The sequence below is a fragment of the Ceratotherium simum genome, chromosome 16 (genome assembly GCF_057802395.1).
Source record: "Ceratotherium simum simum isolate JZ-2026a chromosome 16, ASM5780239v1, whole genome shotgun sequence".
NCBI lineage: Eukaryota > Metazoa > Chordata > Mammalia > Perissodactyla > Rhinocerotidae > Ceratotherium > Ceratotherium simum.
In genome coordinates, this window is record NC_141915.1 from 48,596,696 (window position 1) to 48,613,868 (window position 17,173).

General features: G+C 50.1%; 1 protein-coding gene across 1 annotated transcript in view; it reads right to left on the reverse strand.

Moving 5' to 3' along the window:
- Positions 1–9,195: 9,195 nt before the first annotated feature.
- CACNG5 (calcium voltage-gated channel auxiliary subunit gamma 5) overlaps positions 9,196–17,173 on the reverse strand; it is a 47,651-nt gene continuing 39,673 nt past the window's right edge. Inside the window, exons 5-7 of the mRNA XM_004432677.3 lie at positions 16,193–16,333; positions 12,894–13,039; positions 9,196–12,592 (exon numbers count right to left, since the gene is read on the reverse strand). Coding sequence (XP_004432734.1) covers positions 12,335–12,592; positions 12,894–13,039; positions 16,193–16,333 — 545 coding nt within the window. The 3' untranslated portion in view covers positions 9,196–12,334. The remainder of the gene's footprint in view (positions 12,593–12,893; positions 13,040–16,192; positions 16,334–17,173) is intronic.

Below are 17,173 nucleotides of genomic sequence, written 5' to 3' on the forward strand. Positions count from 1 at the left end.
ATAACTTAATATGTAGAACTGTTAGCTATTTCTTTGGCCTAGGAGTGCCATGAAAACATTACTGAGACACAGAGGGTGCCATCTACCACAAAAGTTGGGAACCTCTAGTTTAGAAAAAAGTTCTTCGTTCTGGACTTGCAACTTTTCTGCAAGTTTCAGATTGTTTCAAAATAAAATATGAAGCACTGAGGTTGGCTCACAGTCCTCATGGAGGCTCTGTGGACAGAAGTCTCTCCTGCCTTCTAGGGCAGCGACACCCTGCCAGGCGTTGTAGGCGGGTGGCAGGGGTGGACGAGCCAGGCTCTGAAACTGCCGTCACCGGCCACCTTATAACAGGTTCTTCTGCGTTTCCACAAGCGGACGTGTGTTATTCAGAAGAAAATGCGAGGGAAGCAGTGTCAAAACCACGAAGGGAATCAGCTTGATCCATTCTATTCCAAGGCAGTATATTAAAGAAGAGGAAAACAACAGATTGGCCATAAGAGGGCAGAGTTGTTAGCTTTTTTCCTTAAAAAATTGGGGAAGCATTCGAAATTTGAAAAAAACATGCATCTTTGTGGGTGCCAGTTCTAGGTTGAATGGGCAAGTGCATAATTTGATAAAGGAAGGAAGTAAATGTAAGACACTGACTTTCAACTCCAAAAACCAATTTTCCAGGTACATGCTGGTAGAGACTGGCTCAAGGCCTGGAAAGCACTTTAGGTTACAGGTTTATGTCATTTTCCTAACAAACAAAACAGACAAGTGCACAACGCCCACATCAAGGAAAGTGATGGTCTCCAGCATTTGGTGCTGGAGTTTTGAGGCAATTCTGGAAATCACATTTAATAGAGACGTTGCCATCTAGAGGGTCTACAAAGGGCAGTGACCAGGATGATGAAATACCCCAGAATCACAGAGTGGGCAGGGGACGTGGACATAGTTCACCTGGAGAAGAGGTGACTAGTCAGTGGAGACGGATAACTACTCTCAGATGTGAAGCTGCAAAGCAGGGTTTATTTGGTGCAGTTCCTAAGGGCAGAGCAAAACCAGTAGATTGAAGTAGATTGATTTGAGGCAGAGACAGAACTGTGTGCAGCAAAGAGCATCAGCTATTTGAGCTGTCCAATCCAGGACCACCTCTGTGGGGAAAAGTCAACGTGATGGTGGGAACGTCAAGCACGGGCTGCCTGAGACGCCTGCACAAGGAGGCATCCACCAGGCACGGGACATCAGTACAGGCTGAGCCGCCCTCAGTGAAGTGGGGTGGTGGGGCAGGGGAGCTCCCCATCTTAGCCACGCTGTGTGAGGGACTGTAATCAGCCCAGCTTGAGTCCCTTGCCCACTCCTTGGCCAGAAGAAGGGGAGCCGGGCCGCTGGGCAGAGGAAAATGAAAGATGTGCTCTGTGGCACATTCTTGCAGCCGCCTGCAAATCCTGTTGGCTAGGCTCACTCGCAAGCACCCCTGGGAGATTTTATCAGCAATCGTATAATCATAGTGACACTCCGTCCCAGGTTGGACTCCTCCGGAAGCGCAATGAGAAAGAGCTGGCCTGCTGGTTGGAGTCGGGGGAGTGTCCTTGAGCCAGCCCAGGACTGGGCCGAGGAGGAGCTCTGCTGTGGCACAGACTCCACCCCTAGGGGGCGGTGGCGGCTGACTGGCCCTCCGGAAAGCCTGAGTTGGCCGGGGGTAGCCAAGTCTTCATACTCCCAAATGGAGGTGTCATTGATGTAGGCTGCCCTGGGAGGGGGTGACTGTGGGTAAGGCGGTTCTCTGCAGCTGAGGCAATTCCCAAAGGAAGGGGCTGATGGCTGAGGGTCTGTCCACAGTCCTCCCAGCAGCAAGGATGACTAGTCCTTCATGGAAGGGGGTTCCTGGTGGTGCTCGCAGGGTCCCCCACTTGGTAATAATAGTCATCGCTGTCATCCTCATCATCATCACAACTGTGAGCTCCTTGAGATCAAAGGGACAAGATCTGGGCTGGACCACTGCTGTCTTCATCCTCAGCCCCAACCCAGAGCTTGGCTCTTGGGAAGGCCCTCAACCGCTATGCTCCCTCCGGACTAATGGCCACCTTTTATACGCACCCTTTGTGTAATGTATTATGTTCATGACTTGTAACACAGAGGCAGGCAACATTCCTTCCATTTGACGGGTGAGACGGAGGCTCAGAGAGGTGAAGTGATCCGCTTGAGTCAGAGCGAGACCAAGCCGCTGCTGTGAGCACAGGGCCCTGTGTGCTGCAGGGCACCTGCTCCCACGATGATCCGGCCACCTTGGCTAGGTAAGCTGGCCTGGTGGCCAGATCTGTGCTTGGGCCCCCTGTCCCGAGCCTCTGTCCTGCCTGCCATGACCTTGTGTCCTCATGCCAACTTGCCAGGAAGCCAGCCTCTGCTTGAGCCCCATCCCTCCTCCATCCCACCTGCGCTGCTCTCCTGTGAGATCCTGGCCCAAGCCTGGTCCTGGGGCTGAACTGGTGCAGTGGACAGGCCAGGAGCGTGGAAACACGGAACTTGCTTGGGACAGAGTCAAGTCTAAAAGCCACGGTGCCGTGGTCAGGTACTTGATGTGAGGTGTCTGTAGAGAGGGGGAGGAGAGGTTGGGGAGATATTGGTCAGAGGAACATTGGAGTAGCAAGGCAAAGAGCAAAGGGCAAAAGGCATAGATTTTGGAGTTGGTCAAACCTGGGCCTTCATATCTACAAGCCCAGTGACTGTCAGGCACGTTACATGACTGCTCTCAAACTCAGTTTGCCAATCTGTCCAACGGGAATAACAGCACTTCCTATATTAGATTGTTCTGAGGATTCAATGGAGTTCCATCTGTGAAGGGCCTAGCACATAGTAGGTGATGAAGAAATCTTAGTTCTCATCCTTTTCTTTTTCCCAAGGAAACAAAGAGGTTCTGGGAGCTTGCCTGGGGCCTCTTTCCTCTCCTTCCCTCTGCAGCATCTTGGAGAGAGGGCAGGAGGAAGGACGAAAGGAGCAGGAGCAGCCACAGCCCTGTGCTTGGGGGGCACAAAAAGGAGCTAAAAGCTCCAGATTGAGCTACTGTACAGGAGTAACTACAGCTGCTATTTTTGAGCATTTGTTTAATAACGTTAATTTGGCGACAGCCTGCTATTATAACATCTTCTCCCACACAGAGGTGGCTTTAGTTCCCTATTCACCAGAATCCATTTGCATTTTTCCTGTGGGGTTTGGGGCTCGGGAGCTGGTGACTCACAGCTGGAGGGGGCCTCCAGGAAAGGCCCCTCTCCGTATGGGGCGGGGGAGCAGCGGGGGTGTGAGCTCCTGGCAACGTCACACTGTGATGGCTGAACTTGCAACTCGCCCAGCCTCCCTGGGAATGGCCTTCCAACCTTCCTCTGGGCCTCCAAGAAGTGGCCATTCCTGAGCCATTTATCCAGGGCAGAGTTCTTAGAGGAGAACTTGTGAAGTGGTTGTTTAATGTCCTTGGAGCAGAGGGAGAGCACAGGGTCCAGAAAGAACAATAACATCAATATTCACAACTCAGAGATTCATCTTAAAAGTGCAGATAAGATAAAAAAGTGGCTTCTGGGGGAGGGTTGGCAAAACGTTTCTGGTGGATGTTTTTGCTGGAAACAACCCAAATGTCCATCCGTTGGAGATGGGCACATGCATACAACAGGGCATGTGCAGCTACAGAACAGAGTGACGACCGAGGTAGAGAAACTAGAGAGCCGATAGGTGAGGTTTCCTGGACGGCAATATTCCAGCCCGTCGATGAAGAAAGGGTGACATTAGAACACCAGCGTTTTTCAACCACCAACAAATAATGGACCTGGACCAGACTATCAATGGCTGCTGACTTCGCACAGGAAAGACAGCCGGATGTCGATGCCTCCTGAAGGACTGTGGTTGCCAGCGGAATCAGACCTGCATCCAGCCAGCTCTAGAGCCACCCACCAATTTACAGCAAATAGAAGGAACAGAAGAAAATATTCATCAACATCATGGGGATACAGTCAGAAAAATCTAGGCGGTGGGAGACTCGATGGCTCAAATGATGAGGGGTGAGGAGGAGAAACCTATAGACAAAAAGCAGTGTAAGAGACCTGAAAAGCAATTGCTGTGTGAGCATATCATATGGATCTTGATAAACTGTAAGACAGATACATATGCATATTTTAGATAATAATGGGGAAAATCTGAGCATCGAACTGGATATTTGATGAAATTAAGGAATGATTGTTACTATTTTAAGTGTGCTATTATTGGCATTATGATTTTAAAAGAATCCTAGTTTTTGCAGATACACCGTGAAATATTTACAGAAGAAAGAATGTGACATTTGGGATTTGTTTGGTCAAATTAAGTGCACACATGTCCTGTGATGCATGAATTCCACTCCGTGGTATACCCCAAAGAAATGGTCACGTGGTTCTCTAAGCGGAGACAGATGGCTGTATTTTAGCATCGCTGTTTGTGAGTGGTGGGGAGGTGGAGGCTGCCTGACCCGAGGGAAATACTGGAGGAATCGGGGTCACATCTGGGAGATGAGCTCATGACTCTGGCCTGCGATCCCATTTTCCTGGTGTCTGTCGCTGGGATTTAGGCAAAGGCAGTGGCTGTCCAATGCAGTGTAGTACTGGGCAGTGGTTAGAACAATGGACTACATGTTCATGGAGCAAAACAGAAGCATCGTAAAAGCAGTGCTGAATGAAACAATGAGAAAGTGAACAACATATCTAATACAGTACCGTTTATTCAAATTTAAGATATACATGCAAAAATCAACAAGACACATTTTAAGGAGCACGTGTAAACAAAGAGATATATATTAAACACATTTGAATGGTTGCTCATAGGGTAGGAGTGGAAGGGAAAAAATGAATGAATGAATGAAAAATCAGGGGCCAAGCCTTTTGTGGATCAATGACAGCTGTGCACCACGTACCGGAGAGTATAATGAACTCAGACTCTACTCTGGGGTTTGGAATAAATATATAAAATTAAATCATGTAGGTTACACTGCCTAGGATAGAAACTGGCATATACTATATACCAGATGCTAAGTAAATTGCAGTAATAACCAAAATAATATATTAGTACTAATTTAATTATTATTAATAGAATAACAGTATAAATTATCAAGAGTACTTTGACCCTTTTTCCCATCTCTTTCGTCTTCCTCAATCCAGAAAAGAGAGTTCACCATTGTTTCTAAGGGCCCACTGGGAGGGACAATATGGAATGTCTTCCCAAGGGGGCAGGTTGGAAGGAAGTCCTTGGGGGAGGTCAAGAAGGACAGCCAACGCTGGGGACAGTCCCCATGCCTGGGGGGGGGAAGGAAATGAACAAGGAGGTGCAATTGGTGGGCTCCTAGAGTGATGGAGACCAGAGTCCCTCGTAGGGCCCGAGAGGGATGGTGGAGTGGTGTTTCTGAGGACACTGGACCCCAGGGCTCGGTGGCCTGGCTCTGCAGGGACACTAGCATCTACACGGTGCTGGGCTGTGGGTTTCCAACTACCTGGTGGCTCCTGCATTTCCACTCGCCTCCGTTGGATTCCCGGGCAGCCCTTGGGAACACTGAATTTCCCACCCCCAAGTCGAGTGGGCACTCAAAGTCAGATTTAATTTGATTTAGAAAAACAGGGTGACACGTCGCATTTAAGTGTGGTGAAGTAACATTCATTCTCACTACATTTTTTTTTCTTTGCACTTGACGCAGCCGCCAGCATGGGAGCTCACACATATGGGGCTTCAGTAAACGTTTTGTTGAACAAATGGAAATATTCCTTCTTCCTCTCCAGCTGATAGGCTTCAGATTGTCGGGGTCTCACCTCCCATGGCACTCCCACTGGCCATTTGCTTCACGGTGTTCTGGGATTCAGCCAGGAAAATGGAACCTGGAGGCCAGAGTGCACGGTGAGCTCACCCCCAGCATCTGAGCCTGACTCCTCAGCACTTTGCTTGGGTCAGGTTCTTGGGATGCGACAGACGACCCCTGGTCACTAGTCAGTCTTCTTCCAGTTGCCAGTAAGCAAGGAGAGTGTGGTGAGGTTCCACCATTGCTTGGACCTCAGTCAGGAAAATCTGGAATTGTTCTGCAGCCATTTCCAACACTAGTTGTGTGAAATAATGGAAAATACATATATTGGTCTCTGCCCCTAGTTCCAGGCACAGAGCTCCTAAATCCCTTGGAATTTCCTGCGTGATAGGAGTGTCTTTTGTTCTAATGAGGTGACTCTTGGTGGGTTCCTGGTTAGCTGCAGGATGGGGGCTGGTCACTGAAAGATCAAGCCATGATTAGAAGCTTGGAACTTTTAGCCCCACCCCCATCCTCTGGGAAGGGGAGAGGGGCTGGAGATTGAGTTAATAATTGACCATGCCTATGTGATGAAGCCTCCATAAAAGTCCCCAAAGTACAGGGTTTAGAGAGCTTCCAGGATGGTGAACACACCCGCATGCTGGGAGGGTGGCACACCCCAACTCCACGGGGACAGAAGCTCCTGGGATCAGGACCCTTCCAGACCTTGCCCTATGTATCTCTTCACCTGGCTGCTCATCTGCATCCTTTATCATGTCCTTTATTATATAATAAACTGGTAAATGTAAGTGTTTCCCTGAGTTCTGTGAGCGCCTCTAGCAAATTATTGGATCCAAGGAAGGGAGTCATGGGAACTTCTGATTTGTAGCCAACTTGGACAGAAATTGTAGGTAACCTGGGACCTACATCTTGTGACTGGCCTCTGAAGTGGGGGGCAGTCTTGTGGGACTGTGCCCTCCACCTTTGCAGTCTGTTCTAACTCCAGGTAGTGTCAGAATTGAATTGAATTGTAGGAAACCCAGATGGTGTCACCGAGAATTGCTTGGTGTGGGGAAACCCCACACATCTGGTGTCAGAAGTGGTGTCTGTGAGAGTAAAGGAAGAAACAGTGAGTCTTCCCTACACAAGTTGGCAACATGAGTAGAGATGTGAGGCAAGGAGTCAGGGTTACCAGGTTGAGAGCTTTCAGGGGAATGATACCTCACTGTTCTCTCCCACTTACTGAGGCCTTTCCTTCCCCATCTGTCTTCGGATGGGAACCTGGACTGATCATGCAAGTGGGTGCGTTTGCCATGCTGGGCATTTAGAACTGCAGATACCAAACATTTGAAACAGGACTTGCAGACACTGCAAATATTACGACCTGTGTGATCGTGAGCAAGTCGCTAACCCTCTCTAGATCTCAGTGTCCTTCTATGTATAGGATTGAGAAGGTTAAATGAGTTAACGCCTGCAGAGCATCTCCTATGCTATGTGCCAAGCACTCTGATGGGGCTTTACAAGCATGTTGATGATGCTGACATCTGGTGATGACCCTCTGCTGGAGTTGAGGCTGAAGTCATATTGTCTAAACTGACATTCACAAGAAACTGTATCTTGATTCAAGACGGCAAATCCATTTTCCCCAAACCAACTGACCTTGTACGATACCATCAACCTTGATCATTTAGGGCACCGACAATTGCCTTGGATTTAATATATGGCACTCACCTGGAGACTCTTATGGGGTTTACTTTAGTCTCTTTACCATTTTGTAAATGAAAATAACTTAATATGAGGAGGACTTTATATATTACATAGTTTTTTTTTTTAAAATAGACTCCATAGTGATTCCACACAGATTCTATTGTATCTGAAATGGGGTGGGAGGTAGATGTATGAATGTGGGTGGATTTAAGATAAAAATTGACCCAAGTCCACTCTGCTGAGAAGACTGTGATACATGGTCTCTGTATTGTCTGATCAGAAACCTCCAAAGCTCTCAAGCCTTGTTCCTTTTATGATTGCTTAGTATAAAATGAATTATTCAAAGACCAGTGGTGAAGATTGGTTTAAACTCTGCAGTCAGAGCCCTGAGACTGCAAGGTCATGTCAGAGCATCCATCAGGCCTCCCCGGGGCCAGAGGTCCATCCCTTGGCCCTGACAGTTGGGCAGAGAGAACACTGGCTCCAGAATGCTGAGCACTGCTGTTCAAGGGCAGGCTCTTGCTGCAACCCAATGAATACCAGCTCATCAGGGAAAGGGCTCAGGAGCAGAGACTGGGCATGAGCCCACAGACTAGACGTCTAGCCCACGGCACAGCCTTGTCTAGGAGGCAGGGCCTGCACAGGCTGGGAGGGAGCAAGGAGGATGCCTCGGCCTTCAGCATCCTCAGTTGCCCATCCAGCACCATTTCCCCTTCCTTTCCTGCATTTTGCTTGGAAAGCTACTACTCCCCAACTAGACTCAGGAGAAGGGACTTTATCCCCAGTTCCAAGGGTAAATCCTAGCAGATCTAAGCCAGTAGTTCTCAACCCTGGTTTCACATTAGAACCACCTTGGGAGCTTTAACAAAATTCAGATGTCTGGAACCCAGTCCCTAGAGCCTAGAGCATGGCACAGGCTTGACTCACCTGGAAGCTGGTTTAGAGAAACAGACTCACTTGCTGATCCGAGGCTGAGGCTGAGCCTTCCACACCAATTTTTGGTGAGCTTTTCCAGGCAACTGTCAAATCCCTCCCCTCACCTGACTCCACCTGGAAACTTTCATCCCCTAAAATACACAGTCACATCTTGGGTACCTTGCAGCCAGAAAGCTTCTCTCTGCCTTTCCTCTAGCATGAAATGTTGCGTCTTGACCTTGAACCTGCTCTTGAACCTCTGGAACTGGCTGAACTAGGGCCTCACTCCCCATGATGCAGTCCAGGAGGGCAGACACTGAATACAGAAGCTCCCCCTCCTCTCTTCCCCTGTGGCCAAGAGGAAGGAACAGGGCAGCCAAGTTCCGCCTTCGGTCCCTTGCCCCTCTCTCTCTCCTACTCTCAAGGCCTGCCATTTGCACTCCACTATATACAATCTTGTTCTTCCTTGGGGTCCCCAAGTATCTGCTCTCTTATCTAAATTCCACATTCTTTGGGGTGTCGTCTGAGTGCCCCTGGCAGGAGGCAGAGGCTGTGGGTCCATCAGTTGAGCTTGGTTGGGTTTTGCCTGTAAGACCTGCAGCCTTCAGAATTGGGGACAGAGGCTGGAGATGATTTTACCTAACTCCCTCATCATATGAATGAAAAAACTGAGGTCCCGAGGGCCGTCAGGGCTCTGAACAGTGGGGTCCACAGGTGCCCTCGAACCAGCGAGGTGGAGGGCCTCCTGTATGCAAATAGCCAAGGGCATGGCCACCCAGGCAGAAAATCCTAGCTTCAGAGCAGACAGGGAGATCAGGCTTTACTTACACGAGAAAGAGTGTGACCTGTCCAGGGTCACAGAGCAGAGCTCTAGGATCCCGGCGCAGGGGTATGTGGGATCCAGAGAACTTAACTCTGCCAAAAGGGCCCCCGACTGCTCACCCTCAACTCCGTGTGCAGCCCTGATAACAGACCATCCCTTTGAAAGCCATCTGGTGGTAGCAGCGGGGCATCATTGACTCACTCCTGGGGCAAGACGGAGGCTGGTGAGTTCCCAGTGGGAGGGAGCCAATATCCCGACAACTGGTGACCCCAGTGATTTTATTCCACAATTCATCACACTGCAGTGTATTAGTTTCCTCTCCCATCTTTTGAGAGTGAAAAAATAAGACTCATCAATGTATTTTTTAAGTGCTTAAGGAAACAAAAGATCAGAAAGTGTATTGGGGAAGGGGCCCTAATTTATGATTTCTGAGTTAAGTTTGTACACTTTAATATCTGATAAAAATCTCTCGATTGTGGAGAGGCTGCAAATAGGCCCCAGTTCTGAGATTAATTTATAGATAGAAAGAAAACTGTAATGGTTGCACAATTATTGACACATTCACCCCTCCCCCATGAGGGAAGACAATGACCCAGAACCTGTCCCAAAGATAAGTGTAAATTGTATGTACCAGCTGCTTGATTTAGCAGCTCAGCATCCAGGGCACTAAAGGCCCTAATGATGTCACAGTCAACAATCAGCTTGTGTTCAGGAGTGGATTCTATTTTTTCCATGTGCACAAAAACAAGCCTGGCACAGTGACAGAAAAAGTGCTTTAGGGAGAGCAAAGGGCATCTGAGGAGCTAATTACATTGACAAGAACTGGAGTAGAGCACTTCTAAATCATTGTCCAGTTTGGAAATGCTACCTAATGATCTGTAAGTTCACTAACCAACTCCTCTGTGCCGGGGGAACGTGGTTTCTGGGTTATTCTGTAAACAGTAACCAGAGAGTACGACGGTCATTGCAGGTGCCAATGGAATGGAAAGTTGGGGCTTTACAGTAGCTATCAGTTTATGGGCAAGGGTTGAAAAATCACATGTGAGGGCAATCTGGAGCTTTCTACATGAGGCTGAATCATTAGAGTTGGGGGTGGGTGTGTGTGGGGGAAATAATTTAGGCCAAGCCCCTCAGAGCAGAAGGGGGTTGCCCAAGGATCCACAATGAGATAGTGGCTGAACTGTGACCAGAGTCAGCTTCTCTTATCTTTCCCCTCTACTATGCAGTGAAACAAATGGAATAATCCAGCTAAGAAGCAACCTGCCTGCTATGGGCTGCATTGTGTCCCCCCCAAATTCATACGCTGACGCCTTCACCTCCAGTACCTCAGACTGTGACTGTAGTTGGAGACAGGGCCCTTAAACAGGTGATTAAGTTAAAATGAGGCTGTTAGAGTGGGCTCTCATCTAACCTGACTGGTGTCCTTGTGAGAGAGAATTTGGACTCCAGGGGCACGCATGTGCACAGAGAAAAGACCATGTGAGGACACATCGAGAAGATAGCCATCTGCAAGCCAAGGAGAGGCCTCAGAAGAAAGCAAATCTGCCCACACTTTGACCTGGGACGTTCAGCCTCCAGAACTGGGAGAAAATAAATGTTGGTTGGTTAAGCCACCCAGTCTGAGGCATGTTGTTATGGCGGCCCGAGCAAATGAATACACTGCCCTTCCGAAAGCTGCACGTGCCACATATATGGTTTTCAGTATTACTGTCCGGAGCTCACTGTGGTTTTATGCACCCATAACCTAGTGATATCTTAAAGAGAGCAGGAGAAAGAGAAAAATTGGTGTGGCAAAAACACACAGCAGAGAGCCCAGCATTGTTTTGCTACTCAAAATCTCAAAACTGAAATTGCACAAGCTGAGAAGACGCCTGGAGAACTGAAGGGGTCACGTCCCTCAGTGACCTTTCCACCGTCCCCTCTTCACTTCACGGAAGGTGCTTCACACCTCCCAGCTCAGGTCTCCTTCAGGGAAAATGGGCCTCATGCTGCCTCATCTTCTGGAGGCCTCTATTTGCCTACATATGTCCCATACCTAGGAGCAGATGCTGCCCTATATTAGAATTAAATTGGCACCCCCCAAATGTTCATGGGCATCCTCAGGAGAGCAGCTGGATCATTCCAAATCTGGCTTGTTTAGACTCAAAATGCACCAGGTGTTGGCAAATCCAGCTCCAAATCCCAGGCAGCCTCTTTGAAAGTTGCCTTCTACTTAGGTGGTATAGACATCTGTCTACACGATTAGAGTTTTAGAGCCTTGGACCAGAAATATTGCTCATGTGAGCAGGGACAGTATCCCCAGGGCCTGAAATAGTGCCTGGTAATATCAACTCGGACCAGCCAAATTCTGAAATTCTCGTCGTCAGAGTCACTTCTTTGGGTTAAGGCATTAAAAACCCCTGTTAAATATGTTACCAAGGGCCATACATATTAAGACACCACCAGCCATTAACACCTCTTTGTGACATCATCAGAGTGGCTTCAGACCTACCCTTAGCCCCTTAGGGACCAAGGCAGGGCCATCTGAGTTCTGGTGAGAGGACAGGGGGAAAGAGTCACAGCCTGTGGGTGGAGGGGGAGGTGGAGAGCATGGACAGGCATATTGTACAGAGGGATGTGGGTGACAAAAAAAGATAAAGGATTTCACAAGGAATGCTGCCTGGACGATTCTGAACCAGCCAGACCTCCGTATTGGAGTCACCTTTTGGCCCGTTGGCCCAGATCATGAATGCGAGGGCCAGGACAGTTGACCAGCACACAAGTCCAGCTGGGTCTGTGTAAGGAATTTGGCATCTCAGAGCTGGCCTTGGCCTGGGGCCATGAGGTTGGGTGTGCAGGGACAAACAGGAGCTGGAACACCTCTCCCAGGAAAGGGGAGAGCTGCCGGAGAGACTGGCACTCAAGAAGTGGGGCTACGCCCAGGCTCTTAGCCAATCAGCTTTTCCGTGGGCTCCCACCCACCCTGGGGCAGTTAGAGCTAAGCTGGGGAAGCATGGAGGGGACATGTGTCAAGTGACAACAGCAAAGCATGGGGGCATCCTGGGCCTGTTCACCAAGGGCCTGGGGCTCACAGGCCAGCAGGGGAGCACGGGAAGGGCTGTCCACTGTCCAGAGTCCGGGGAGGGAGGCGGCGAGGCTCAGCAGGGGGAAGACGACATCTGGTCATAGTCGGGGCACTTGAGCAAGGCTGGGTAGTTGCTGTTCATCTGCAGGGAGGCGTCACTGGAGATGTCGGAGGGGCTGCGGCCCCGGACCCAGGCGTCCGGGTGCAGGAACTGGCCTGAGTAATCGGAGCAGTTGCTCAGCCGTGGGCGGTAGAAGCCGGGGTGAGGCCTGTACATGTCCTCGGCTGTGTACCTCTTCATGAACAGGTACACGGACATCACCCCAGCACTCTACAGTGAGGAGAAAGCAGAGGAGAGCTCACTGCTGGGGGCCTGGCCTTGCTCCCAGCCGGGGTCTGCAGAGGACACAGCCATGAGAGCAGCTGGAGGGGGGAGGGAAGTGGATGTGGGGAGAGGAGCAGGGCCCTGGGATGTCCTGGATGAGCAGACATGGGAGGGTAAGAGGGGGACACATTCTGGGGTTGAAGGGCAGTTGAGTGGGTGGGTCCAGGACGCGTGTAGAGTGTCTTCCTCCTCCCTCTCAGCCCAGGCAGTGCCCTCCTCCCCATCCAGCCTCTTGGAAGGGGTTTACCTCTGTTAAAAGGAAAGAGATGGCTGCGAAGGCAAACGACCACCCGTACTTGTAGTTGAAATAGGTCTCTGCGTCCTTGGTCCTGTTGAGCATCTCGTCGTTGATGCTGGAGATGTAGAGCACCAGGCCCACCACGAGAGAGAGGCCTGGGGAAGGGCAAGGGGTGCTCAGCGAAGAGGCCCGGACACCCACCTCCCCTTGGGGTTCAGGAAGAAAGCTGCCGGCCTTGTGGTAACAATGCTCTCCTCCTGAAGTCCCTGTTTAGACCATTACCTTCTAGAAAGCCATAGTTGCAGGTAACTGTCCTCCACCTCCTGAGCGATGGTGGGCCCGATGATTCTCACCCCCCCTGCCCACTAGAATCTCCTGTCAGACACACATGCCTGAGCCGCAGCCGCGGACATTCTGAGTCACTTGACCTGGGCGGGGCTCCTGGCACTGTATTGTCTTAGAAGCTCCCGCTAGCAAGCGGCTTTTGCTAAACTGAGGAGTAAAATAGGCTCCCTGGGCAGAGACAGCCACGGCTCCCATCCCTGTCCCCAGCGGTGGGCGGTAACAACAAACCAAGCGGCCCATGGTCTGTGCAGCCCGCCTGACCACTGGGTGTGGCCTATTGAGATCTTTAGGCAGGAGACGTAAAGAGAATTTGTCCAGGTTCTGGCAAGCATTATATCAAGAGGCCAGTGGGACCCACACTCCTACTGCCACTGTGCAAATTGACCGCCTCAGGCAGCAGTCCCGTCCATTAGTGACTGTAATTGAATCAGGACATAATTAATTACTCTGTTTTGAGCTGTTCAGGTTTAATTCCATTCACATGACTAAACTGGGGCATCCTGAAGGAGGAACGTTAAAGGAAAATAAGTGTGATTCAAGCCGTCCTCAGCACTTAACTCGTATTTGAATCACTGCCGGCCCAATCTATTGTTATCACTAATCATGAATCTATTGTTATCATTAAAACAACTTCATGTGGCCCAGTTCAATCTGAGATTTCTGATCCTGTAGCCTACTGCTGAAAAACCTCAGGTGCCTCGAAGCTACTGTATAGCCTTGACTATTGTGAAGTTCACAGAAAAATAAACGAAGAGCTTAACCCTGGGTCTGTACCTTTTGGACTAGATGGCAGTATCACCATGCAGAGGGTGGGCTGAGGACATTGCAGGTGCTCAATAAATATTTGTTGGGTTGATGGATGGAAGGGTGGATGAATGGATTAATGGATGGAAGATGGGTGGGTGGGTGGACTGAAAAAATGATGGACAGATGAATGGGAGAAAGGATGGATGGATGGAAGGAGAAGGAAAGAAAAGCTCTTGGGCATCAGGCATTCTAACTGCCACTTGGCTCCCGAGCTATATTGACCAAAAAATGCTGGGAAAAGGAACTAAACTGGCTTGGGAGTCAGGCGGCAATCAGAATACCTGGTGTCCAAGAGCTATTTTTCCTCTCCTTTTTCTATCCATCCGTCCATCCAACCATCCATCCATCCATCCACCCACCCATCCATCCATCCATCCATCCATCCATCCATCCATCCATCCATCCATCCATTATGCAAGCCATCCACTTACCCACCTTCCATCTGAGCATCTCCTCACTAGCCCCTCCTTTATCAACAAGTCCAGGGCTCCAGGGCACCTAAAATACATGCCCTGAGAGTCACTCCTTTGGCCTGAGGAATTATCTCCAAAAAAAAACGGTCCTCATGAACAGGCACAGGTCACCTTGAAGGGGAGAAAGAACCTACCTTTATTCACCACATTCTCTTCCCTTCTCACTCTACACACTCCCCATGAGTAATCTCATCTGCATCCATGGTTCCCTCTCCTAGTCCCTAAGCTAATAGCTCCCAAATCTCTATCTTTGGTCCATGCCACTTTCATGAGCCCCAGACCCTGAGCTCTAGCAGCCTCTGGAAACCTCCTCCCAGATGCTCAAACTCAGCATTGCCAACACTAACTCATGATCTCTGCCCCAAATCTGCCTCTTCTCCTGGGATCCCTAGATCAACGATGCAATGCGCCCAGTGCCCCAGAAGAACTTGGCACTCACCCTTGACTCCTCCCTTGAAAGGCTTGTCCTAGTCCCTTGAGTTTACCTCCCAAATGTCACTTGAATCCTCTCATTTCTCTCTTCTCTACTATCATCCCCTTGGTTTGGGCCACCATCCCCTCTCTCCTATGCTACTCAAATAGCCTCCCGCCTGGTCTCCCCGCCTCCTGTCCTGCTTCCCTCCCTCCCTCCACTCCCCAGAGGGGCATTCTAAAATCCTCAAATCTGATCACATCGTTCCTTAGCTTAAAATCCTTCTGAGGCTTCTCACGAGTCCAAAATCCATAAAGTGACCTCAGACGCCTCCTCGTCTCTCCTCCCAATGCATCCCTCCTTACACTCCTGCCATAATGAGTAATGATGATGTGTAGTCTCCCCAGTGCTTTATCCTCTTTCTTTCCTCCAGGATCCCTTTCCACCCCCACCCCAACCACACTTCTTTCCCTCACTCCTGCTCACCCTTCAGCTCGCCTTCTCCTGGGAGTCTCCCCTGACCGACTCTTGGTCTGAGCTTCAACCACTGCTCTTGGCCCCCAGAGCAGCCTTGCTGACGGCTCTCACAGCCCTTTCCAAGCTGTCTTCACATTTCTTGTATGTGTGTTTATATCTGCCATTACACTGACCTCGTTGTGGGCCGTGACGCCAGCACCCAGAATAAGGCTTGGTAGATATCATGAATGAATGAATGAACAAATGAACAAATGAAAGAAAGAATGACGAAGCACAACCTGGTGTCAGTCCAGGAAGGCAGGTCCATGTTGAAGGGACCTGGGAGGGCCCAGGGTATGGGGTGTGACTGGAAAGTGAAAGGGACAGTAGGAGTCTCCTGAGGATAGCTGAGGGCTGGGAAGCGGAGGGGCCGTTATTCCAAAGGCAGACTGTGTTTATCTTTCATGAAAAAACACGAAGACATAGCCTTTTCAAAAACAGGAATACTCACTATCAGTGAGAACTAAAAAGTAAGTGGTGGTGACAGCAGCGAGTAAGGAAAGAACCGCAGGTTCTAATCCCAGCTCTGCCCCAGCATGAGCCTGTCAGGTCTCTCCTCCTCCAGAGGTAGCGGATAGGCCTGAGGTCATCAGAAGTGTCCTCCAGCTCTGACTCAGTTCTGCCCAGGGCACTGCCTCAGCTGTTCCGGTGCCAGGGGTGGACCCACCACCGTGACCAGGACTCCCCAGAGCAGAGCTGTGTAGCAGTCAAATATCAAAAGTCCAGAGTGTGTGAAAGAAAACAACATCACCTACCTGAGAGGATGAAAAAGATGCCAGAGACAAAGGCCAGGATCGTCCTGTGGGGACGGATGTGTCCGATGTTGCTCAGGATAAACCCAATGAACATGAAGAAGAGGCTGACCAGAGGGAACGGGGTGGCCGAGCGAATCATTTCTAATTGAGGGGACAAAAGGATGCTGTCAGCCCCCAGTGGCCTCACTCACTGCTCACTCTCCCGAGGCAAGTGTTCCTGACAGCATCTACCAGCTGGTCCGCAAAGCCCCCACCCTGCAGGAGCTCCCTGGGCTCCATGCCTTCACTGGGGGGCCTGGGACCTCCCGGTGCTGGCAGGGTTCTTGTCCCTTAGCCCTTAGCCTGTGCATCTGTGCTAACTCGGGGTGACTAGTGTCAGAACTGTGTTGCAAGTTCACTCTGGGGGTCAGAACCAGCTCTGCTGAGGCTGAGGCCATGAAGTCATTCTCACTGGGAGCTTGGTTCAGTTCCTCGGGTGCTATGGTCTGAAGAATTCATATGTTGGAACCTGCTGCCCAATGTGATGGTATCAGGAGGTGGGGCCTTTGGGAGGTGATGAGGTCATGAGGCTGGAGCCCTCATGCACGGGATCAGTGCCCTTATAAAAGAGACCCCCCATGGCTCCCTCACCCCTCCACCATGTGAGGACTCAGCAAGAAGGCACCAGCCATGAACCAGGAAGAGGGCTCTCACTAGAACGTGACCATGCTGGCACCTTGATCTTGGACTTCTAGTCTCCAGAACCGAGAGCAATAAGTTTCTGTTGTTTATAAGCTGCCCGGTCTGTGGTATTTTGTTACAGCAGCCCGAACAGACTAAGACACTGGGTATGGATGCCCTCTCACTCGCTTGGGTCACAAGACTGGGAGACTCCAGCAACCTGTCACCACCACTGGATAAATAATTGGCAGAGAAAGCTCTGGTGAGCTCAGGCCAGCACAACCAGCCGAGTCCAAAAGCATTAGCTCTTGAGAAAGAAGC